The 25,594-nt window shown below is 42.5% G+C and overlaps 1 protein-coding gene across 2 annotated transcripts; it reads right to left on the bottom strand.

Moving 5' to 3' along the window:
* Nucleotides 1-1,507: 1,507 nt before the first annotated feature.
* LOC110488738 (sodium/hydrogen exchanger 6) lies at nucleotides 1,508-25,218 on the bottom strand. Of its 2 annotated transcripts, none has more exons than XM_036942884.1 (16): nucleotides 24,614-25,218; nucleotides 23,823-24,022; nucleotides 23,047-23,124; nucleotides 22,858-22,934; nucleotides 22,337-22,449; nucleotides 21,933-22,038; nucleotides 19,739-19,880; nucleotides 19,189-19,294; nucleotides 18,990-19,078; nucleotides 18,755-18,868; nucleotides 18,338-18,449; nucleotides 6,564-6,717; nucleotides 6,328-6,358; nucleotides 6,116-6,210; nucleotides 5,170-5,275; nucleotides 1,508-4,908 (listed from the first exon to the last, which is right to left on the bottom strand). In XM_036942884.1, exons 1-16 carry the CDS (start codon nucleotides 24,894-24,896, stop codon nucleotides 4,630-4,632), a joined length of 2,085 nt encoding a protein of 694 aa, XP_036798779.1. In that variant the 5' UTR covers nucleotides 24,897-25,218; the 3' UTR covers nucleotides 1,508-4,629. The 2 variants fall into 2 exon arrangements, with proteins under 2 accessions (XP_036798779.1, XP_036798780.1); XM_036942885.1 differs by having other exon boundaries at nucleotides 6,116-6,201; nucleotides 24,614-25,217.
* Between the last annotated feature and the right edge of the window lie 376 nt (nucleotides 25,219-25,594).

Below are 25,594 nucleotides of genomic sequence, written 5' to 3'. Positions count from 1 at the left end.
AATTTCTGTTTGAAAAAGCTAGCCTTTGCTTTCCTAACTGACTGTGTATATTGGTTCACTGACTTCCCTGAAAAGTTGCATATCGCAGGGACTATTCGATGCTAGTGCAGTACGCCACAGGATGTTCTTGTGCTGGTCGAGGGCAGTCAGGTCTGGAGTGAACCAAGGGCTATATCTGTTCTTAGTAATACATTTTTTTGAAAAGGGCATGCTTATTTAAGATGGTGAGGAAATTACTTTTAAAAAACAACCAGGCATCCTCTACTGACGATATAAGGTCAATATCCTTCTAGGATACCTGGGCCAGGTCGATTAGAAAGACCTGCTCGCAGATGTGTTTTAAGGAGCGTTTGACAGTGATCAGGGGTGGTCGTTTGACCGCGGACCCATAACGGATGCAGGCAATGAGGCAGTGATCGCTGAGATCCTGATTTAAAAACAGCAGAGGTGTATTTGGAGGGCAAGTTGGTCAGAATAATATCTATGAGGGTGCCCATGTTTACGGATTTAGGGTTGTACATGGTGGGTTCCTTGATAATTTCTGTGAGATTGAGGGCATCTAGTTTAGATTGTAAGACAGGTCACCTAACAGAAGATGGGGGGCAATCAATTCACATATGGTGTCCATGGAACAGTTGGGAGGGTCTATAACAGGCAGCAACAGTGAGAGACATTTCTGGAGAGATTAGAAGCTCCAAATCTATGCCCAAACAGTTTGAAAGGTGTGTGTGTGTGTGAGAGAGAGCACAAGAAATTGTGAATGACCCTTGGGAGATCCTGATGTTGTCCCAGTTGCCCTTTAAAAGTTGATATTTACACCAAACAATCATTTTTTTTTAGGAGAGTTGTGACCATATTAGGAACATCCTCTTACCAGATCTACACTGAGGAAATGTGCTGGAGAGAGAATGCCTAACACTCTGGCGGTAAAGAGAGCTGCCTCCCATCTGAAAACATCTCCTGCCTGGAAAGGTGAATGGGAAATGTCCATCCCTAGTCAAATGCTTAAAGTGTTTCCTAACGATGTGACCTAGGCAGAAAAAGAATAAATAGGACTCTAGTTTTTAAATCAGGGACAACTCCTAAACCTATAGCCAGAGGAGGAGTACTGAACACCTCCCTATACCTACATCTGCCCAGGGAGGAAACCTTACCCCACCTCAGTCTGTGTGGCAGTCCAGGTGAAGGATGGACCAGTCTCTGATGAGAGGATCTGGAGAGAAGTAGGTTTGAGATTCAGGCTGTCCATCCTAGAGGGTATTGTGATACAGTACTAAAGGGGATGAAGGCCAAGGCTGGTCGATAAATGACTGGCATGATTTAAGAGGTTTTTTGTTCTGTTCTTATTCCAGCCAAATCTTAGGGGAAGGTCTGGACTGGAGAAGTCTGCATCAGAGACTTGATCTAGTTAGCTATTAGCTGACGTTACATTCTCAGAGGCCAACTAGATCGTGTCTACATCATAACGTTGATGTGAAATCAGCAAGTCAATAAGGATACGATTACAGAGGGGTTCAATCCAAAGCACAGGATTCTGTTTATTGAATATTTTGCACGCAACTTGGAACAGGTGAGGAATATTTACAGAGATGTAAACAGTCAGTACCTGCAACACTGGGGGAGCACAGTGTGGCACACACACACGCATTACAGCAGACACACACACACACACACGCATAGGTGTAGACAACATGCGCACACACACACACAGCGAAGTAGCAGTATAAACACAGAGTGGACAGTCTGAAAACACAGAGCACAACAAGCCCCTTTGGTCAGCTACTTCAGACTAGTGTCAACAAGTTAATTACAAGTTACCATTGACAGTTCAACTAAAAAATGGAACACATACTGTAAGAACAGTACTGGCAAATTTAAGTTGACCTACAAGGGGCTTTTTTGACCTACAACATTAGATCTGTCAGTGGTAGACTGGTACACACTCCTGATTTTTGACCTTTTTGTTGTTGTGAAGACAGTCAATGGCATGGAATAGGAATGAGGCCAATCTTGTTTCTCTTGGTAACATAGACCATAATAACCTGTACATAAATGGATCACATTTTCCTGGATTCATGTGAATTCCTTTTCATTTCATTATAAACCCAACGTGTAATTCAAAGCCAGTTAAAAGCAGCTCAAAAGTAGGACAAATGTCACATGCAAGACAATCGAAGCAAAATGAAACAAACGATTCTCAAAAGACAAGTGCAAATGCTGCAACATCCTCAATGCTTTCGCCTTATTTCCCTTCTTAATCAAGAATAAAAAATATATAGAGGGAAAACAGAAAATAAAGGGGGGAAAAAATAATTAACTGCACATTGTGGTGTCAAGAGGCATGCCTGATAAAAACGAAGAGAGAAGACACGTGCCGTCAGAGGTTCCTGCACAGCAGGAGGTAACACTGAGGGAAAGACCAAGCCAAGTCTAGGAAAAATGTACACTATTCATCTCTACCTCCCTTTCCTCAGCTCCTACCCTGCCTCATTCGCTCTCCTACTCCCTCCCTCATCTGTAGTGTTGTCTGGCACAGTGCCTGATTCCATCCACATCAACAGTGCGTTGCCAGGCAGGTGTCCTGTCAACAGTTCCTGCTGCACTACACTAACAGCCACCACTGATCCCAGAACAGTCAAACAGGTAGAGCACATGAATCCAAGCAGCTCAGAGGAGCTACTCACTCTGATCGTAGACCAGTCACAGGGCAGAGCCCATATAGACAAGAAGCTTAGAAGAGCTACTCAGAGGCCAGGCATCAGCTATAAATCAGGCCAAACCCCATACAGCGAGGCATATAGGATACATTAGACTAGTGCAAGTCTAATACAAACCTAGTGTATAATTATTTTACACAAATAAAGATTAGCACAAATTCCTTTTGCACAACCATTCCGTTTTCTTCTCAAAATATCTATTCTGAATCATTTAATCCGAAATGTTACCCCAACTTGCCTATTCAAGTTGTGAGGGATTTCTACATACTATGCGAGACATCACAACATCATACAGTATCAGGGACCATGTAGCCAATAGACCAGTAACTCAGGGCCGTTAACAGTTGAACTGCGGTCCAGTATATACAGTGCAGCCCCTCAATCTTTTGACACGGACATACCTCAGGCCATTCCCATAAATAATCCCAAATGAAGCAAATTCAATTTGAAATAGAATTGGATAAGAAATGAGGAATAGATTAAACATTGTTGATCCACAAAATGTAAATTCCAGACAAATTTGACAAAAACAAAGCAAATTTGATCCTTGATCAAGAGCTACTGTAGCATGTTCCCTGTATACTACTTCAACGCAGTGAGTAACCAGATAGATCTTAGCCAGTAGGAAGCAAGAGCTTAGTACAGATAGAAAGTCCACAGTAGGTTTGATAAGATAACATTGCAGTCCCTAATATCAAATATTCACCATGTTACACATACAGTATCGTATAATTACAGTGACAATGAGTTATGTAGCTAAAGTACTTATAGTATGTTGCAAAATACATACAAAGTATCTTATCTCTTTTCATAAAATGTCAATGCAGGAGAAAATGGCACTAGCTTTCACCGTACGGGAGATTTGGATCTGGTATTCAAAACGACAGCCCTTCTTTCTGCATCTGTGGTGAGTGACATCAGCTTCTAAAGTAAGGTGTCAAACCCTCCCAAAGTCACAGTCTAAGGTCGTTGTGGGAAGTCCAAGACAGTGTGCCAGGCTACACTGTTAGCCTGGTTAAACCACTGTCCTTCCATTGTCATTCAACCAGGCTTCTAACATTGTAACAGTCCACAGCCCAACGGCTCAAACGCAGACAGCCCGTCACCCATAGAAAACGTCGCCACCATGTGGACGGAGGAGTATTACTTCTAAAAAGGGAAAATAAAACTACAGTGGTCACTGAGGCACTTGATTGTAACCGTATTCACATAACAACAAAATGCAACGCAGAGCCATTAAATCAAGTCAGCATGCCTTGGATCACACAGAGAAGGCAGTAACATTCAGGATCAGACCCAAAAACAAGGCTACAAACTCAAAATCAGCCTCTCAACCGTCTCACTCCCCACGCATAGAAAAAGGATGCACAATTTAGCATGCACAGTTAGCATGTCACCGTTATTACACACCGTGTGATACAGAGACAAACTAGCTGTTGTACTGTGACCTCCACACATAGACTAATGCATGCGCATAGACTCGTATTGAGTCCTCTACAACGCTACTGTGACAAGATTGCCACGTGGTCCTATTAGAAGACAAACTGAGAAAAGCTATCGGTTTAACCAAATCAAAAGAAAACATGAATAAATACTTGATATTACAGTGATGGCAACAGGAGTACAAATGAGCAAACAAGAATGAGGTAGAGACATGGATTAGCCACTTGAGAAACTCAAAGAGGAACGAGAGTGAGGGAGAGTGAGAAAGAGGTGATGAGCGGTATGAGAGAAAAGGAAAGAGAGAGAGAAAGACAGTCAGAGAAAGACAGACAGGCACAGTCAGAGAGACAAACAGACAGACAGAGAGAGACCAGTCTCTTGCTGATCTTAGTTGATCTCATTCCTGCAGATTAAGGTGAGCAGGACGGAGAGTGAATTGGTCATCTGGCTAGCTGGCCTCTCTTTCGCCTCACATCCGCATACGGTGTCGGGGGTCCGCGAGGGGGGGCTCGGAGTCGTCCATGGGCAGGACCAGGCGGGTGCCCCTCATCACCAGCTCGTGGTCACCGTACGTCAGCTCGCGGTCCAGGTCATCGGCGGAGATGACGGCGGAGGTGGTGCCTGCGGGCCCGGCGCTGATGTGGGCGCCGCTGGCGTCCGTGCTCACCGTGATGTCACCGTAGGTCAGGCTGATGTCCCCGTCCGTCAGGATGAGGTCCGAATCATCGTCCTTCAGCTGGCACTCGTTCTGGTTGCAGGAAAGTGAGAAAGGAACATTTAAGAAAAGGTCACAACTAGCTCTAACGGATCAAACACTCCTGTTATAACTGAACTAATTCTTTAGCTTTTATGAAACAGGCAACTCTTCATTTGAGTACATTCATCGGTACGTGATCCATTGTGATACCCATTAAGACAAAGAAGAAAACACTACATGTCATCGCTATTACCATAACCACCCTAACAGGGTCACTGGGTTAATAGGAACACATGGTTTGTGGGGACTGACCTCGTAGGCCTGTGGGCTGGTGAGGCATCTGGCCAGTGGTCCACAGCAGGCAGGCATGGTGACGGTGAGAGGAGGGCCGCTGTGGGTCAGGATGGGCTTCAGGTAGCTGGAGAGGGGTTACAGTCAAGGCCTCAAATGTGTCACAGAGAATCAAAACAAACTGCTCAAATACGGAATGGAGATTTAGTATAGGTGTACCATACTCCTCTTCCTCAATACACCAGCCTCCACTGCTATAGGCTAGTATGTTATTGCAGAAATTAAGCCCACATACTGTATACAGTGCATTTGGAAAGTATTCAGACTCCTTTACTTTTCCCACATTGTTACATTACAGCACTACTCTAAAATGTATTAAATTGTTTCCCCCCCTAATCAATCCACAAATAATACCCCATAATGGGGTCCAAAATAATACCCCATACCAGTCAAAAGTTGACACACCTAATCATTCAAGAATTTTTAATTTGACTATTTTCTACATTGTAGAATAATAGTGAATACATCACAACAACAAAAAAATATATATATAGTGTTAAACAAATCAAAATAGATTCTATATTTGAGATTCTTCAAAGTAGCCACCCTTTGCATCGATGACAGCTTTGCACACTCTTGGCATTCTCTCAACCAGCTTCATGAGGTAGTCACCTGGAATGCATTTCAATTAACAGGTGTGCCTTGTGATGTGACAAGGTAGGGGTGGTATACAGAAGATAGGGCTATTTGTTAAAAGACAAAGTCCATATTATGGCAAGAACAGCTAAAATAACCAAAGAGAAACGACAGTCCATCATTACTTTAAGACATGAAGGTCAGTCAATCAGGGAAAATCATGGTTTTATACTCATAGAGAACAACTGGATAGAGAACAAAAAATGCTTTGAAATGAATGTCACTGGAGTGCCATCTGCTGTGTGCTGATGGGAGTGACACCAAAGGATACTTGTGGTCAAAGTTGTACCAGATCCTGAAGAGCCAGGCACTCTCGTGTTTGGTGCTCCGCCGCTCTGATCCCTCTGTCATGCTCATCTGAGGAGACAAGAGTCAAAGAAAAGACAGATACAGAGATCCACTCAAAACAACAGCACTACATTAAATCAGATGGATTACAGCAGGCGAGTCAAATAACTCAATATTCATAGGCTTAATACTCACTGAGTTATCTGCATCCGAATCTACACCCACACTGTTAGAAATGCAGAAACACAAATGAGTCTACCAGATCAGTGTTCACAGACGATCATACTGAAACTGGACAGACAACTCTACGTGCTGTGTATATCCTAAATTAGAATAAACATCAAAACAACAAAAGGTTCATTTTGAAGGCAAAAAAAAGACATACACCAACAACCCCAAACTTGGACTTTCGACCCCCATGGTGGACCTACCGTATGTGCTGGCAGGAAAGCATCTGGGTGGTTCCGCCTCCACAGACCCATACAGTGAAGAAGACGATGAGGAGGGTGGTTGTGAACATCATCTGACGGGCGTAGGTAGCCGTGTCCCGGATGGAGAGGGCAAAAGTCATCGCCCCACGCAACCCTAGGGAGGACAAGGAGGGGTTATTCAAGCAATAAGGCACGAGAGGGTGTGGTAGATGGCCAATATACCACGGCTATGGGCTGTTCTTAAGCGCGATGCAACGCGGAGTGCCTGGACACAGTCTTTAGCCGTGGTATATTGGCATATACCACAAACCCCAGAGGTTCCTTATTGCTATTATAAACTGGTTACCAATGTAATTAGAACGGTAAGAAGGAATGTTTTGTCATACCCGTGTTATACGGTCCGATATACCACGGCTGTCAGCTGAAGGGTATGGATTTCTGAACTTTAAATGTTATTAATCATTAGAGAGACCTGAGGGGTGTCATAGCTGTGGGGCTACACCAAAGGTTAATGGTTATCTGTAGGGGGAAGGTATATGGTGGGTGCAATTATGCTTGCAATGTACTGAGTATGGAAAACGATCACATGGCAGACATTGATAAGGGGAGAGAGCCATGGATTTGTGATGAAGGGGGTCGAGATCAGGTCACGTTAAGGGAGAAGGAAAAAAGTTTATTGCCCGTATCACTTAGTTTGCCAGGCAATAAAGATAATGTTTAGTGAGGAGGAGACTCTGCCCAAAGTGGGGTACAAATACCACCACTATTGTAAACATGTTTTTGTCGTTTCAGTTGTTCGATCTTTTGGGAAGAATAAAACTTGGTTTAAGCTTTCAGTGTCCGTCGAGTTCTTACTCTAATAATTAGAACAGTTGGCGTTGTCGGCAGGATTCACCACGATTTACAGTCAAACCAGAGAGTCGGGATCAGTGGAGCAGGAGCTGGCAACAAACTAGGTAGGCACAGTTCCTAAACCTGTTTCAACTCATTTTGACATCTTGGGGAGATGAGAATTGTAGGCCGAACAATTATAGGATACAGACCTAGAAAGCCTGAGTTTATTCAGTAGGCCCATTGTGTAACGACCGGTAGTAAATATATGGTGTAGGATAGGTTCCATAGGGATAGGTCCCGAGTAGGGGGGATCCTCTGTGAGATCCATGAGTGTCATGATGGTGTAGGGTAGGTTCCATAGGGATAGGTCCCGAGTAGGGGTGATCCTCTGTGAGATCCATGAGTGTCATGATGGTGTAGGGTAGGTTCCTTTAACCTCTTGAAACTAGGAGGCACTATTTTTATTTTTGGAAAAATAACATTCCCAAAGTAAACCGCCTATTTCTCAGGACCAGATGCTAGAATATGCATATAATTGACAGCTTAGGATAGAAAACTCTAAAGTTTCCAAACTGTCAAAATATTGTCTGTGAGTATAACAGAACTGATATTGCAGGCGAAACCTTGAGGAAAATCCAATCAGGAAGTGCCTCTTATTTTGAAACCGTTGTGTTCCTATGCACCCCTATTGGCCATTGAAAGGGATATCATCCAGATTTGACGTAGTTTCACGCCTTCATGTTGAAGAATGAGCGTAAACGACTACATTGCGTAAGTGGCCAGCTGAGGGCTCTCAGAGTGATTCTTGCGTAAAAGATAGAGGTAGTCATTTTTCCTTTCGCTCCTACTGAAAAGCCAATTATCCCAGTTGTTATATTATCGAATAGATATTTGAAAAACACCTTGAGGATTGATTATAAAAAACGTTGTTTCTGTCGATATTATGGATATAATTTGGAATGTTTTTCGCCGTTGTCGTGACCGCTATTTCCGGTGGATTTCTCAACATAACGTGACCAACAAACTGAGGTATTTTGGGCATAAAAATAATCTTTATGGAACAAAAGGAACATTTGCTGTCTAACTGGGAGTCTCGTCAGTGAAAACATCCGAAGATCAAAAGGTAAACAGTTAATTTGATCGCTTTTCTGATTTTCGTGACCAAGCTTCCTGCTGCTAGCTGGACATAATGCTATGCTAGGCTATCGATAAACTTACACAAACGCTTGTCTTGCGTTTGGCTGTAAAGCATAATTTCAAAATCTGAGATGACAGGGTGATTAACAAAAGGCTAAGCTGTGTTTCACTATATTTCACTTGTGATTTCATGAATATGAATATTTTCTAGTAATCTTTTTTGACCGATGCGCTATGCTAATTAGTTTAGTTGATGACAATTCTCCCAGATCTGGGATGGGTAGTTCCAATAGGTTAAGGATTGGTCCCGAGTGGAGGTTTTGCTCTGTGAGATCTAGGTAAATATATGGTGTAGGGTTGGTTCTTTAACTTCTTTGGGGTAGGGGGCAGTATTGGGAATTTTGGATGAAAAGTGTGCCCAAATTAAGCTGCCTGCTACTCAGCCATAAAAGCTAGAATGTGCATATAATTAGTAGATTTGGATAGAAAACACTCTGAAGTTTCCAAAACTGTTTGAATGATGTCTGAGTATAACAGAACTCATATGACAGGCAAAAACCTGAGAAAAAATCCAACCAGAAAGTGGGAAATCTGAGGTTTGTAGTTTTTCAACTGAGCCCCTATCGAATACACAGTGGGATATTGGTCACGTTGCACTTCCTACGGCTTCCACTAGATGTCAACAGTATTTAGAAACTGGTTTGAGGGTTCCACTATAGAAAGAGGGGCTCATAAGAGCTCTTTGAGTGAGTGGTCTGGCAGAGTGCCACAGCATCAGTCTCGCACGCTCACGTGAAAGGTAGCTAAGTTCCACTTCATTTCTGAAGACAAAGGAATTGTCCGGTTGGAATATTATTGAAGATTTATGTTAAAAACATCCTAAAGATTGATTCTAAACATCGTTTTGACATGTTTCTACAAACTGTAACGGAACTTTTTTAAACTTTTCATCTGCTCCTAGTGAAAGCGCGTTATGAATGTGGATTACTGGACTGAACGCGCAAACAAAAGGAGCTATTTTGACATGAATTATGGACATTATTGAACAAAACAAGCATTTATTGTGGAACTGGGATTCCTGGGAGTGCATTCTGATGAAGATCAAAGGTAAGTTAATATTTATAATGCTATTCTGACATCGGTTGACTCCAACATGGCGGATATCTGTTTGGCTTGATTTGGACTCTGAACGCCATACTCAGATTATTGCTTTTTCGGTAGTTTAAAAATAATCTGACACAGCGGTTGCATTAAGGAGAACTGTATCTATAAATCCATGCATAATACTTGTATTTTCATCAACATTTTATGAGAATTTCTGTAAATTGACGTGGCTCTCTGCAAAATCACTGGATGTTTTGGAACTACTGAACGCAGCGAGCCAATGTAAACAGATTTTTTTACCGAACAAAACATACGTTACACAATACATGAAGTCCTATGAGTGTCATCTGATGAAGATCAAAGGTTAGTGATGAATTTTCTCTATTTCTGCTTTTTGTGACTCCTCTCTTTGGCTGGAAAAATGGCTGTGTTTTTCTGTGACTAGGCGCTGACCTAACATAATCGCATGGTATGCTTTCGTCGTAAAGCCTTTTTGAAATCGGACACTGTGGTGGGATTAACAACAAGTTTAATCTTTAAAATGGAGTATAATACTTGTATGTTTGAGGAATTTTAATTATGAGATTTCTGTTTGAATTTGGCACCCTGCACTTTCACTGGCTGTCATATCGATCCCATTAACGTTATTTGAGCCGTAAGAAGTTAAGCACAAATTCTTATTTTCAATGACGGCCTAGGAACCGTGGGTTAACTGCCTTGTTCAGTGACAGAACAACATATTTTTACCTCGTCGGCTCAGTGATTCAATCTTGCAACCTTTCGGCTACTAGTCCAACGCTCTAACCACTAGGCTACCTGCCGCCCCGCTAAGATGTAGCATTGTGAATGCTAACAAAATGTACACTTTCTTTTTCAGAAGAGGAGGGGGTTTCATTGTCTCTCGTTGGAATGTTCCCTTAGACTGTGGTCTTGGAGAAAGCAGTTAACTTCTTGAGTGTAGTGGGCAGTATTTTCGTTTTTGGCTAAAAAACATACCCATTTGAAACTGCCTATTTCTCAGGCCCAGAAACTAGAATACGCATATAATTGTCGGATTAGGATAGAAAACTCTAAAGTTTCCAAAACTGTCAAAATATTGTTTGAGTATAACAGAACTGATATTGCAGGCGGAAACCTGAGGAAAATCCAACAAGGAAGTGCAGTTTTTCCAGAAAGCTCTCTGTTCCATTGGATGCCTTGCTTCCATTTAAAGGGATATCAACCAGATTCCTTTTCCTATGGCTTCCTCAAGCTGTGAACAGTCTTTAGACATAGTTTCAGGCTTTTATTTTGAAAAATGAGCGAGAAAGAACCCATCGCGTCAGTGGATGGCTGGGTGCCAACAGAGTTTTTCATGAGCAACAGCCATTTTCACTCTCTCTCGCCTATGGAAGAAGCTACATTCCGGTTGACATATTATCGATTATATATTGTAAAAACAACCTGAGGATTGATTATAAAAAACATTTGACATCTTTCTACCCACTTTACTATTTGGAAGTTGTCTGCGATGTCGTGACCGCTCGAGCCTGTGGATTTCTGAACATACCGCACCAAACAAATGGAGGTATTTTGGATATAAAAATCATCGTTATGGAACAAAAGGAACATTTATTATGTAACTGGGAGTCTCGTGAGTGCAAACATCCGAAGATCAAAAGGTAAGCAATTTAATTTATTGCTTTTCTGACTTTCGTGACCAATCTACTTGGCTGCTAGCGGTTTGTAATATTTTGTCTACCGAGAGAGATGTTCTTAAATAAACGCTTGTTATGCTTTCGCCGAAAAGCTTTATTGAAATCTGACATTAACAACAAGCTAAGCTGTGTTTTGCTATATTGCACTTGTGATTTCATGAAAATTAAATATTTTTAGTAATTTAATTTGAATTTGGCGCTCTGCAATTCAGCTGATGTTGATGAAAATGATCCCGCTAACGGGATGGGTGCGTCAAGAAGTATAAAAGTATCTGGAATAGGCCATAAACGGAGTTCCCAGATAAGGCCTGTTCATGTGCGTTTTTGACCTACGGTTTACCACACACACACACACACAATTTACTGGTTATGAATATGCGTTAGTGGTGTTGAGACTGTGGGATGTATTTTGTGTGGGGTCTTTTAAATTGGGTTTTAAATTGGGTATGCAGAATGATGGAAATGTTTGACATGTTTTAAAGGGTTTCTGAAGGACAGGGAAAGAAAGGGGAGAGGAAATATTTAATGGTGTTGGATGCCCTGTACCCTGACTTTCTGGTGAGGCCTGATCAATCTCTCTAGAAAGGATCAAAACAGGTGGGATTTAATTATAAAATGAATGAGAAACACCAGTCTCTATTCAATTTTACCATTACTTCATGAGATATCATTATTTCCTTATGGAGTTATCAAGAGTTGTAATTCTAAGTTGATGGGTTATTCAAATGTGTTTATTTTAGATTTAACACGACTTTGAATCCCAATGTGAATCATGTGTTCAAAGGGGAAACTACCAGCTGATTTCATGAAATGGATTGTGATATGGGAATTGCTGATTTAATTTCTTGACATTGTTTCGAAACAACATTTCACAAGATTGGGTCTGCTGGATTTTTGGGATTCTCCCATGGGTTAGGGTGCTAACTCCCTGACCTGGTAACTCTTCCGAGAGGTCGCCAGTAAAATAAGGGAGTATGAACTAATTTTGAAAATGGTTTCAACCGTAACAGTATGTTGTTATGCTCTTTGACATTGGTCGTAGAGATAATGTTAATAAGGAAATTGGGAATGTAATAGTTGTGATAGTCAATGCTTGTCTGGATTTCCTGAATCAGAAAGGAATTGAACTAAACTGTTGTTCTGATCTGTCCTCTCGGGGTTATCATGGAAGGTGACGTCTGATTGTGTCTTAATGCATGGTAGGAATAATTTGACCACAAACAGTGTGTGTGAACCTCAAAACCATCCCTAACCGGCCGAAGAAAGAGCAAAAAAGGTGTTCAATGCGAGAGTGACTTTAAAACACTCCAATCTGGGTCCGAGCCATTAACCTGGGTACGGGCGGCAGGAGTGCGCCATGAGTCCTGAGACCGCGCATGTGGAGTGAGATAACATACAAACTTCTCTTATGCTCCTGGTGTACTGGTGGGAGAAATGGACCAGACAGAATGGTGGTAGTGGCTCAGGTGAGAGAATTGTGTACGTGGGAAAAACTGATTACTTTATATTGAAAAAATCAGGACAGTACCAAGGTCCATCAAATCTGACAGGCAAGAGTTACATACAGTTGAAGTCGGAAGTTTACATACAAATAAATTTAAACTCAGCTTTTCACAATTCCTTGTCTTAGGTCAGCTAGGATCACCACTTTCTTTTAAGAATGTGAAATGTCAGAATAATAGAGAGAATGATTTATTTCATCTTTTATTTCTTTCATCACATTCCAAGTGGGTCAGAAGTTTACATACACTCAATTAGTATTTGGTAGCATTGCCTTTAAATTGTTTAACTTGGGTCAAACGTTTCGGGTAGTCTTCCACAAGCTTCCCACAATAAATTGGATGAATTTTGTCCCAATCCTCCTGACAGAGCTGGTGTAACTGAGTCAGGTTTGTAGGCCTCCTTGCTCGCACACGCTTTTTCAGTTCTGCCCACAAATTGTCTAGAGGATTGAGTTCAGGGCTTTGTGATGGCCACTTCAATACCTTGACTTTGTTGTCCTTAAGCCATTTTTGCAACAACTTTGGAAGTACGCTTGGGGTCATTGCGCATTTGGAAGACCCATTTGCGACCAAGCTTTAACTTCCTGACTGATGTCTTGAGATGTTGCGTCAAAACATCCACATGATTTTCCATCCTCAGGATGTCATCTTTTTTGTGAAGTGCACCAGTCCCTCCTGCAAAGCACCCCTACAACATGATGCTGCCAACCCCAGTGCTTCACGGTTGGGATGGTGTTCTTCGTCCTGCAAACGTCCCCCCTTTATCCTCCAAACATAACAATAGTCATTATGGCCAAACAATTCTATTTTTGTTTCATCAGACCAGAGGACATTTCTCCAAAAAGTACGATCTTTGTCCCCATGTGCAGTTGCAACCTGTAGTGTGGCTTTTTTAATGGCAGTTTTGGAGCAGTGGCTTCTTCCTTGCCGAGCGGCCTTTCAGGTTATGTCGATATAGAACTCGTTTTACTGTGGATATAGATACTTTTGTACCTGTTTCCTCCAGCATCTTCACAAAGTCCTTTGTCGTTGTTCTGGGATTGATTTGCATTTTTCGCACCAAAGTACATTCATCTCTAGGAGACAGAACGCGTCTCCTTCCTGAGCGGTATGACGGCTGCGTTGTCCCATGGTGTTTATACTTGCGTACTATTGTTTGTACAGATGAACGTGGTGCCTTCAGGCGTTTGGAAATTGCTCCCAAAGATAAACCAGACTTGTGGAGGTCTACAATTTTTTCTCTGAGGTCTTGGCTGATTTATTTTGATTTTCCCATGATGTCAAGCAAAGAGGCACTGAGTTTGAAGGTAGGCCTTGAAATACATCCCCAGGTACACCTCCAATTGACTCAAATGGTGTCAATTATCCTCTCAGAAGCTTCTAAAGCCATTACATTTTCTGGAATTTTCCAAGCTGTTTAAAGGCACAGTCAACTAAGTGTATGTAAACTTCTGGAATTGTGATACAGTGAATTATAAGTTAAATAATCTGTCTGTAAACAATTGTTGGAAAAATTACTTGTGTCATGCACAGAGTAGATGTCCTAACCGACTTGCCAAAACTATAGTTTGTTAACAAGAAATGTGTGGAGTGGTTGAAAAACAAGTTTTAATGACTCCAACCTAAGGGTATGTAAACTTCCGCCTTCAACTGTATGTGCCATTGGGAAGGAGGAAGTGCCGGGAGGAGGGGTTGGTAATTGAGGAAGGTCTACACACTGCGAACAATCTAGACTAAGAATGCATTGAGATACCAATCTTTCATTACCATGCCAATCGCGACAGGAAAACAGGGGGGGGGGGGGGGGGGGGGGGGGGGTTGTAATGAGAAGAGTTATTACCGGCAATAAAAGGTCCCGCTTTTAAATGTACATTCTAACCGTGATGTGTGCTAGGTTGAGAAGCTTGAATTCGAGTGATAAGACTCAAAGTAAAGCACTAAGGACAGTGATTCTAAATTAGGGTGGATCATTTATCAAATGTTTTAGTTATAATTCGGATACAGCGGGAGAGAGTTGTTCTCAAACTGTGAGGGGTGGGTGCACTGCTCAAATGTATTATACCTAGGGAGCCTCTAGAAACCTTATCTTTAAGTGTCCTCCGACAGGGAGGTTATTAGAAAACTCACTGGATGATAGCTTGGTTCAAACAAAGTTTTTTTTAACCATGTTGATCAGAATTAGTATGTTAAATCGCATGAACACATATAGATTGCTGGATGATACGGTACAATTAATTGCATACAAGGTTCATAATGCAAGACCCAGACTAACACCCAAGGATGAAAATGAAGGAGGCGGGCATGGAGACCAGCATCACATGGGCTTGGAACGTAATGGATGGATGGTTGGTTCTTTCCCCAGTTTTAGTTGCATCAAGGGTGGTGTGAAATTATTGAACACTTACTTTTTCCTCTTTCCTTTTCAAGCTAATACGTTTTTAGGTTTCGTGCAACATAAGTGTGATCATTGTTCCAGGAGGGACTGATGTACATTGACTAATTGATTTAAGAATGTTTTAGTATGTTTATAACTGTAGAAGTGCATTAGGGGTAGTGACAAGTGTGTTATGGTTTAGATGGAATGATATGTGTGCAAATGTATCTGTAGCAGGATGTGAGGTACACATGAGATCTGTGTTTGAGACATAATGTTTACATAAGGCTGTTAAGTGAGATGGAATGTGACTGGGGTGGAGATCTGTGGGGATCATAAGAGACTATGTATATTGTTACAGGAGAGAGCTGTCCTCACTCTCCTGCGAGCTAACTGTGCACGATATAGGGACTACTATGAAGTTAAACTGAACGTTACACATACCCAGATCATGGTGTGAGTAGCAGAGATAGTGTTGGCATTTCAGACACTATTGTCAACTTTCAAGAACTCTGTGATGCAAAGAGTTTTGTTCGGTTGGATATCCTTCATTCATATTTTCCCTATTCATAACAGCCAGCGAACACTTGAAAGATTCCATGCAGTAGCTATTGTAACAAACAGCATGGAATTGGACCACGGTGCAAATGAGGGAGACTGAGGTATGCGTCACGGGCAGTGTCAGTAGTAGCCGGGGTTATTTTAGTAGCATTGTTGGGATAGAATTTTATGAGGACTCATGCCACATGGCTTGGTAACTGGGAGACCGATGGGAGTACCGGGGGCTGTTATACATGTCACAGATTAGTGATCTGGGCTAAGGGGAGTCTGTGTTGTCAGGAAATGACCAATGCATTGCATTGTGTATATTCCCAGGTGGAAGCAGCACATGAGGCGCAGCAGATAACCGAGGGCACGGGCTGAATTCTGGAGATTGAGTGTACATCAATATACACCAGGCTGGGGTGTTGGGACAGCGTTGGTCTGGTCTACACACAGTACTCCTTACAGCACCTGCTGCGGTAAAGATCGTCATGTCTCTCCTCGGTGGGTTCACGGTTCTCACGTGAAGTGAGGTCCAGCCGCATGATGGGCGAGCTTGAAGACGCCATGACAGAGGAAGCGGAGCTAATGAGAGAGAGAAAGACTAGATTCCACTGTAGACATACAGATGGTTTGGGTCTGGGAGCTACTTCAACCACCATAGTTGGGTTGAGTTGCCTTTTTGGTTATTGCATCATATGAAAGGATATATGTTGGGGTTATTGTACTCTGGACAACATTCTGGAGGCATTGGTGTGAAAGCACATACAGTGCTGAGTTACCTCAAGAGTAGCGTTGATCAGGGCTATGCACTTGCCCATCAGGTGGCAAAGGAGGAGACGGGGAACAAAGTGAAAATGACATGGCTTGGGAACACCTCTCGGAGCCTGTGGCAGGAAAGGGGAAGTCTGGGTGAAAACATGAGGTGGTTCTCTAGGGCCTTCATGTTTGTGGAATCCAGCAGAAAAGTATCCTGGAGGCATAGAGTCAGGCGAAGAGAGAGTGGGAATTGTCATGTTATCAGACTTTGGGTTTTCATGCATATATCATTATGCATAGCTTACCACACTGTGAATACAGTTATGTTTTGTGTTTATTTTTGCTTTTCAAGTCTTGTGCTGTCACTCTCTTAGGAACCAGAAGGAGAAAGTTGAAATGGAAGGAGTCAACAGTTCTAGCGGACACGTTTTCATCAGTGTTCTATGAGAAATGGAAATGAGCGTGTGCTTGGTGTGATCATAGAACACAGGCCATAAGTCTCGGAGTTTGTAAACCTCACGGTGAATGTTAATCATGTTTATTTTTTTGTTTGTTCATGTTTTATTGTCATTGTTTGTCCATTTATATAGTAATTTCCAAGTTTATGTGATGTTGAACTGTATGATGTCAAATGTCAAAAAGGGGGGACTGATGGGTTTGGATTTCTGAATTTTAAATGTTATTACTCATTAGTTATAATAGAGACCTGAGGGGTGCCACAGCCGAGGGGCTACACCAGAGGTTAACGGTTATCTGTAGGGGGAAGGTATATGGTGGGTGCAATTAGCTTGGAATGTATTGAGTATGGAAACGATCACATGGCAGGCAGAGGGAAGAGGGAAGAGAACCATAGATTAGAGAGGAAGGGGGTCGAGGTCACGTTAAGGGAGAAGGAAAGGTTTCCTGCCTAGCAATAAAGATACAATGTTTAGTGAGGAGGAGGAGACTCCGCCCAAAGTGGGGTACAAACACCACCACTATTGTAAACATGTTTTTGTCAATTCAGCTGTTCGATCCTTTGGGAAGAATAAACTTGGTTTAAGCTTTCACAGTGTCCTTCGGGTTCTTACTCTAATATTTAGAACCTAATACAGCCAATCAGCATTCAGGGCTCGAACCACCCGAACGTATGTGTGTGCACAAGCGACAAGCATTGTGCGTCTCTCCACAAGTCATATCACTTAAAATAGATTTTTGTTAGATAACGTGGCTGGTGTTGGTACTTTGTAAACAGCTTCAATAATCGTCATCACATGACAATCAGTTAGTACAGTTACATAGCGGTCAATTCAACAACACGTTCTGGTATGACTTGTTTTTTATATATTTATAATAATAATAATAATAATAATAATATTATAGAATCAAACGGAACTATCCTGGCATTGCAAGCACTTCTCTATCAACTGAGCTTCAGAAGACTAAGGATGTAATGGCAGAAGTGACTCCTAAAAAAAAAAAAATCACTGGACACAATAATTCACACTCATAAATCAACATAGTTCAAAAAGTGGCAGGATATCCCAGCATCTGCACTTTTTAAAAAATGTCCCTAAAAATGTTTTAAACTAATAATAAATACAAAAATTGGGGCAGATATTTCATCAATTGAAACCCAGAAACTGGACAGAAAGCGATATATCATCATCACCTTTTCTCTTCAAGTAAATACAATGTTATTTAATCTAGTGATTAAAAAAGGAAAATGAAAAATGATCTCCGCCTGGCCACATTCCAATCTTAGTCTTTTGACAAATTACAACAGCTCTTTCGACAATAATTGGGCAAATGATCAGAATTGGGCTGCCTGTGTAAATGCAATACCTGCAAACATCATCATGTGTTGGAAGTTGGAGCTGATCTTGTTCCTGCGTCCAAGGTTGAGCAGGAAGGACAGGGGGTAGATGTTGGCTGCTCTGCCCAGGAACACTGCCAGCTGGGAGTGATTGTTGTCAAGGAGAGGTCCATAGAGGGTAAAGAAACTAGCAATCTCCCGAGAAAAACTTTTCAGTCTAGTGCCTTCCCAGCATTACAAACCAAATTCTGTACTTAGATGCCCAGTAATGCTACTTACTCTATTATGACTACAGTGTTTAAATAACAGTTACATAATGCCCAGTTTGTCATTGCTTATGCCATTCCCACCCAGTCTTACAGTTTAACCCCTATACACTACTCTACTCTTAGACTAGGGTTGCCTGCTGTACTCCCATCATCTCATTGCATTATGGGTGAGGATACAAAAGCACCCACGATGAAGGTGGGGTTGAAGATGTGGTTCTGGAAGGTGAACAGGGCCAGACCCATGTAGGAGAAGATGAAATTCTCTGCCAGGAAGTTCAGCAGCTCAAACAACTACAGGACAACACAAAAACAACCTTTCAGGGACCATGATGGAATGTCAATATTTAGCAGATGACGTTGCTGTCCAGGGTAGCTTGCAGTAAATAAATGCAATGGTAAACGTGGTCCTCACCTGTTTGGTCCTGTCCTGTGATTCAGGGGACAGGTTGTTGAAGGTGTAATGAGCCTGAGTGATCCCGCAGAAAAGCACTGCCACCACACCTGCAGACACAAAACAACCAGACACACCATAATAAAGTGGGTCATGAAAAAAATAACCTTTGGGGGGGGGGGGGGGGGGCTATCACCGGTTCAGTAAGATGATTGGTTACCTGTGAAGCCACAGGCCTCTGCCATTAAGAAGGTGCTCCAGGACATGAGGAAGAAGAGAGCAGTCTCCAGTAGCTGGAAGTCCCTCAGCTTAGTGAACTTAGTGACGTGAGGATAACGGTCAAGGAGAAAATGCGCCATGAAAACGACCACACTACACAACTCACCAAACAATGAAAGAACAGCTTAGACTCCAGAGCATTGAGGTCAATATATAGCAACTAGCAAATTGACAATACCAAAAGCACTTTTACATTTTAGCCATTTAGCAGACGCCCTTATCCGGAACAACTTACAAGAGCAACTAGTGCCAAGCTCAAGGGCACGTCGATAAGATGATTTCCCTCGTCGGCTCGGAGATTCAAACAAGCGACCTTTCGGTTACTGGCCCAACAACCTCAACCGCCTGGCTAAGAATCTACTTCATCCATCCTAATACAAGAACAAAAGCATTTGCATCTGTTTGTAACCTTGCTGTTACTGTAATATCAATATTTGCATTTCTAGACCTTCAAATCACACAAAGGAAGTACATAATTGACTAAAGGATATGAGCGCCGTCATGACCCCGGTGGCCACTCCCAGGGCGAATGATCCACTGAAGACACCCAGGAACATCCCAAAGGACTTCAACATGGCCATCACCTCAAAGGTGTGACTGTTGTCCCCCTCCGGCTGGTACGACACGATGGACCTGGTACACACACACACACACACACACACAGTCAATCCCAGAAAAGGTGGAAAATAACAGAGTAGCTCAAGCGGCCTATGTGGATGGATGAAGTGTTACAAGGGTGGAAAGGGAAATTAAATCCCAGTTTTTACTGCTTCATTTCTGGGCATGAGAAATGAATGCGAACCATAGACCATTAGTACGTTTTGACCTAGAGAGTTGGTTAACAAAATGTGCTTCCATCCTGAGCAGGTTGAACGTCTTGAAAAGTCCCCAATGATATCAGAACTAAGGTATGGTGCACCAGGTGTATCCCTATAGACCAGGGGAGGCCTTTATACAAATGACTCTGATGAGGCTAATGACCCATGAGCACTGAATAGTACTAGTACTAACATTTGCATGCCCGGTCTGTTTGAAGTGCAGATGACTCTCTTATGCAAATATATAGTGGCTCGCTGGGTCAATATCTACAATGACTATTGTAGTTTCACATGGGAAACCCATTAAGAAATTATGAGATTATACTACATTATGTGCACATCAGTGGGGGCTGGTGGGAGCAGCTATAGGAGGATGGGCTCATTGTAACGGATGGACTGGAATACGGTTTCCATGTCGGATACCGTGCCATTTATTCCATTCCAGCCATTACAATGAGCCTGTCCTCCTACAGCTCCCCCTACCAGCCTCCACTGGTGCACATACTCGTGTATAGACATCTGCTAGTAAGTACGGTCCTGTATATGAAGTGATACCATTCTCTTAGCAGCAATGTTCTACACGGGAGGGTTCTATGGGACTACTAGCTACCCAGTCTTAAGGTATCTCTCAGTACTGACTGTAGCAGAAATAGTTCCAACAGCTTTCCATTCAAGCCAGACCAGAGGGAGTATTAGGCATGGGTTTTTCAACTCATAGATACTGGGAACCACTCGTGAAAGATTAGCTGAAGCTTGGAATTAGTGATTCTAGATAACATGGTTAAATCCAACCTCGTTATACAATTCTGGCTCATGCGGCAGCAAAAGAAATCCGTGTTAAACTTATCAAATAAGGGGGTTATCACTATTCCCTTAAAAATGTAACAATTCTCTTACATAACATCATTACCAGGGCATACGTACATGGCTGAGAGAAAAGCAGTGAGTGAGAGAGCGGTTTGACCGAGAAGACAGAGAGAGGAAGGGAAAAGGGGTTAGAGCCGAGCAGCAGGACCATGCAAATTGGGGACGTAATAAACGCCTGCCTCCCAAACAGCAAATCACCAGGATTCTACACCACGAGAACTGGCTTACATTTTGAATTGAGGACTCAAGAGTTGACCTAATGCATACCTCAAGATCCACAAAGCAGATGCCATGAAATATAGGCTCAGCACTCTAGCTTTTATGTTACGCAAACATCTGACACACTTTTGATGTCGGCGTGAACTACCCGTTTAAGGGTTGTACTTGTATAGCTGCTATCTGGGGTGTAACGGCTGGTCATTTGCCGTGCATGTTCTCAAGATGCAAAAAGAAGCCACCGCAAAAGCACTCTGAGCTAGCACACCCGTTCAGGGGAGTGTCTCGCGTCGCCGCCACGCCCTCTACCCACTGATTGGCTGATTGATTGGCTCCAGGAGCGTGCTGCACCCCCACGCTGAGCCGACCATAAACCATTAGAATTCTGAAAATAATCAGAGTTCCAAGCAGAGGGAAGTTACTGGTTAGGGTTACCAAAGGGTCAATCTCACACATTCCACAGCATTAGTAATAGTTATTGGTTTAGTACAACCAGGTCACACACTGGATAATCAATACCAAAGAACATTTGGTTGAGGGTGTGCATGTCCGTGTCCATGTGTGTGTGTGTGTTTGTGTGCGAGACTAGGACAAACCTCCCCTTTAATCCAGCCCAAAATATCTAAAACAGTTCCAAAGCACAGCTGTTTGAAGATGAGGTTTGTCAGCCAAAGCTTCACAACAATGGATCACAAAGACAAATACCAAACTTCACAATGTGGCTGTGTCAAGGACAGACAGACAGACGGTAGACAGGTGTGTCAGGTTAAGACGGAGGACTCACGAGGACAGCACCACGGCCACGGCGTCATTGAGAACGCTCTCTCCAAACAGCAGAGCATACAGATCCACGTCCACCTGCAGCTCGTTGAAGATGGCCAGCACCGTCACTGCAGGACAGGAGACACAGTAAAGTAAAGGCTTCCACATGCTTCAGTTCGGCTGCATACTCCCTTAACAGACCTTCGCTTGAAAAACTAGAAGAAAAAAAAGCAGCGATAGTACTGTTTGTTCATTTAGAGACACCGTAGCCTCAAATAGTTTTTGCAGCTTGTGAATCAGGAAAACCCCCTTCGGATAACAATATATGACTAGGCATATTACTGCTGAAGCACGCGGTTCAACCATTACCGCGTGGTCCATTATTGAGTGTCTGAAAGAGGTGACTGAGATGAACAGAGACTGTACCTGGGTCAGTTGCAGAGACAATGGCTCCAAACAACAGACAGTCTGTGAAGAAAAAGTCCCCGTTAAGCTGTCCCACCTGCTTCATCAGCGTGACACAGCCGTACATCAGCAACCTGCACAGAGGTAGAGATCATATTACCTCAGTTCAGCATTTCTCTGACAGGTCACACAAAGGACTAAAGGTGTATGAACACACAAAGATGTAACGCATACATAATACAGTATAGCTGGGTGTAAACTTGCAGGTTGGCATTTGTTGTCATGAATCTTGCCCTGGAGGCAGGTCAGCAGAGTGGTCACTAGCTGGCACAGCCACAAAGTCATAATATCAGATTTTAAACCTAACTAACCTTAACCATACTGCTAACCCTAATGCCTAACCGTAATTTAAGATCAATTTAATTACGGTTATTAATTTAATTAATTTTGACTTTGCAACTGGCCCATCTAGCAGAAATCGTTCAGTTCAGCCTCCATGGCAAGATTCATGACAATAAAAGTCCAGCTGCTATGAAACTCACCCAATGATGAAACATGATATGACTGTTCCCAGAAAGGCGTAGGCCAGGATGGACCCCATGTTCCTGAAGAAGTGTCTCTGAGAGATAGAGTTATGTGAAGGACTAGGCCTAAATATTACCGACAAACAAATCAGCACTGTGATATATAACTATTGATTCAACTTTTAAACAACTAACCACATGCCTTACCCTCTTCAGACTGTAGCCGGCATGGAAGATGATAGGGGGCAGGAGTATGTTGAAGAACACCTCAGGGTCAAAGGTCACCTGAGAAAAGAAGAAAAACTCAGAAGGGTTGTATTACATCACTGTACAGTACAGTGTCCCACTGACTATAATAAAATGTGATTTTTGTTGTTGTTGTTAAAACCCAATTAGAAATGCATGTGACAATAACTAACTAGGGTCCAAAGTCCATTTTCCATCATTGTTGTTACCTTAAGAAAACTCATGAGACCATAGGCCTACTGGTAAAATCCACATAAGGGGGTACTCCGAGCAGCGCAAAAAAAATCTATTGGTGGTACAGTAACCAAAAAAGGTTGGGAACCACTGCCACATAGCCACATGATGTAGGGATGCTGAGGGTCCTGCAGCACCCTCTGAAAAATCCTAAGATTGATATTATTTGTTTACATTTTCACAAAAGTAGTTGCATTGAATAACAGTGCTCTGTAGGCTACCTCATGTTATGCTCCGAGTTAGACACAGTGTGCATGTGTCTGTGTGTTAGACAGTGAGTACGTGTGGAAAATGCCTAGGGAACGATAGAAAGGAAATATGTAAAGAAAGGCAACCAATTTGTCTGAGTTGTACAAAGCCTCCCAAACAGCAGTTTAGATTTGAAAAAAAAAAACATGTTTAGACAATAACCTCGACTTATGTGGAAGCAGCCACTTTTCTGGTCAGTCAAGCCATCACTTCCTGTTTCAAAATGAGTAATGACCACGTGTTTGGGACTCTACCTTGCGAAGCATCTCGTTGTCTTGTACATCACTGATCTCAGAGGCGCTGATCTCGCCCTTCAGCGTGTACTCGTAGAACTTGCCGCTGACGTTGACGAGCAGTGTGGGTGGGCTGGCGTTGACATGGCAACTGAGGGTGACATTACTAATGTCACGGGGTACGTGGATACCATAGCGCAGGACCACCCCAACCAGCACGCCTGGAGGGAGAGTGAGGGAACAGAGTGAATGAACTTGGGTTAACAAATACCGAATTGCATCTATCAGTTGCCCTCTCTGCCCTTTATGCCGGAACAGCACCATGCGCAATGTAAATAAATAACCTGGGACTTCAGGAAGTGCATGAAGTGTTCAGAGCAACTAAAGAAAAATACTGCTAAGTAAGTTGGACCTTGCTGGGTGTGTGACATTGAACGGTATGGGTTTAGTACCTGCACACAGTAGCATAACTGATAAGATATAAATATTATTCCAAACACCAACAACAGAGATCTAATATAGAGATATGGCCATTGTTGGCCTAATTTTTGCCAGAACCTTGTGTTGTCTCGACAGCATCCCTATTTGAATGGCAACAATGTTACCAGATTTACAGTAAATGTCAATAAACATACTGTGCGTGACCAGTAGCTACATAAACAGTATGACGTTTATGTAGTATGACTTTTGCTATTGTGTTGGACTAGTCAGAGACTAGACTAGTCTCTTGGTTGCATCGAAGCTAAGTATGACGATAAGTAATGACGACATCATGCAGTCTCCTGACATGGAGGCCTCTCACCCATACTCACCATAGATCATAGCCAGTCCCGTTTCATGCAAAAACCTGAAACGACGGTGCTTGAATAACCATATGGTTAAAATCGTGAGGGTTAGGAGCATGATGAAAATCAGCAGGTCGGCACTGTCTTGTCTGTGGTTATCCTCAACCTTCCTCTCTGTTACCATGTTCTCCATGGCACTATCCTCTGCCCTGCAAACACAGATGCAGAACGACAAACAGGCTAGAACAGTCAGAGCTAACGTCTTCGACATCTTCCGAGTAGCGTTGACTCGGAATTTATTGTAACCCATTTTGACGATTCAATCTTCAAGAAAGTACGTCGTCGTTTTTCGAGGTTTCTAGAAAGATATTTCATGCAAGCTAGCTAAGCGGAGACAGCAACAGTAGACGGATGATTCCGGAAGGAAAAGTGATTGTTTTTATTTCAAAGTAAAAGTCCTTTTGGATATTGGTACGATACAAATGTGTTACCGTATTAACGACTAGTGTGCCAAACTATATATAGATTTAGGAACGAACTCAATATGCTTTAAAACAACTAAAACCAAATCTAACGTAAACACGGCAAAAGACAACTCAGAACTCGGACATTTCCGACTTGGAAACTCCTTGTAGAAAGGTGTGCGGCGTTAAGGTCCTGACGGAAACGCGGCAATTTGGACTTGCTTACTCGTTATAGAAATAAACTAATTTAAAAAAAGTCCCTTTTTCAGGACCCTGTCTTTCAAATATAATTCGTAAAAATCCAAATAACTGCACAGATCTTCATTGTAAAGGGTTTAAACACTGTTTCCCATGCTTGTTCAATGAACCATAAACAATTCATGAACATGCACCTGTGGAACGTTGTTAAGACACTAACAGCTTACAGACAGTAGGCAATTACGATCACAGTTATGAAAAGTTAGGACACTAAAGAGGCGTTTCTACTGACTCTGAAAAACACAAAAAAAAAGATGCCCAGGGTCCCTGCTCATCTGCGTGAACG

The sequence above is a fragment of the Oncorhynchus mykiss genome, chromosome 14 (assembly GCF_013265735.2).
Source record: "Oncorhynchus mykiss isolate Arlee chromosome 14, USDA_OmykA_1.1, whole genome shotgun sequence".
In the NCBI taxonomy this organism is placed as follows: Eukaryota; Metazoa; Chordata; class Actinopteri; order Salmoniformes; family Salmonidae; genus Oncorhynchus; species Oncorhynchus mykiss.
The sequence above is the reverse complement of the archived record's forward strand: the minus strand, read 5'-3'. Positions and strand labels throughout refer to the sequence as shown.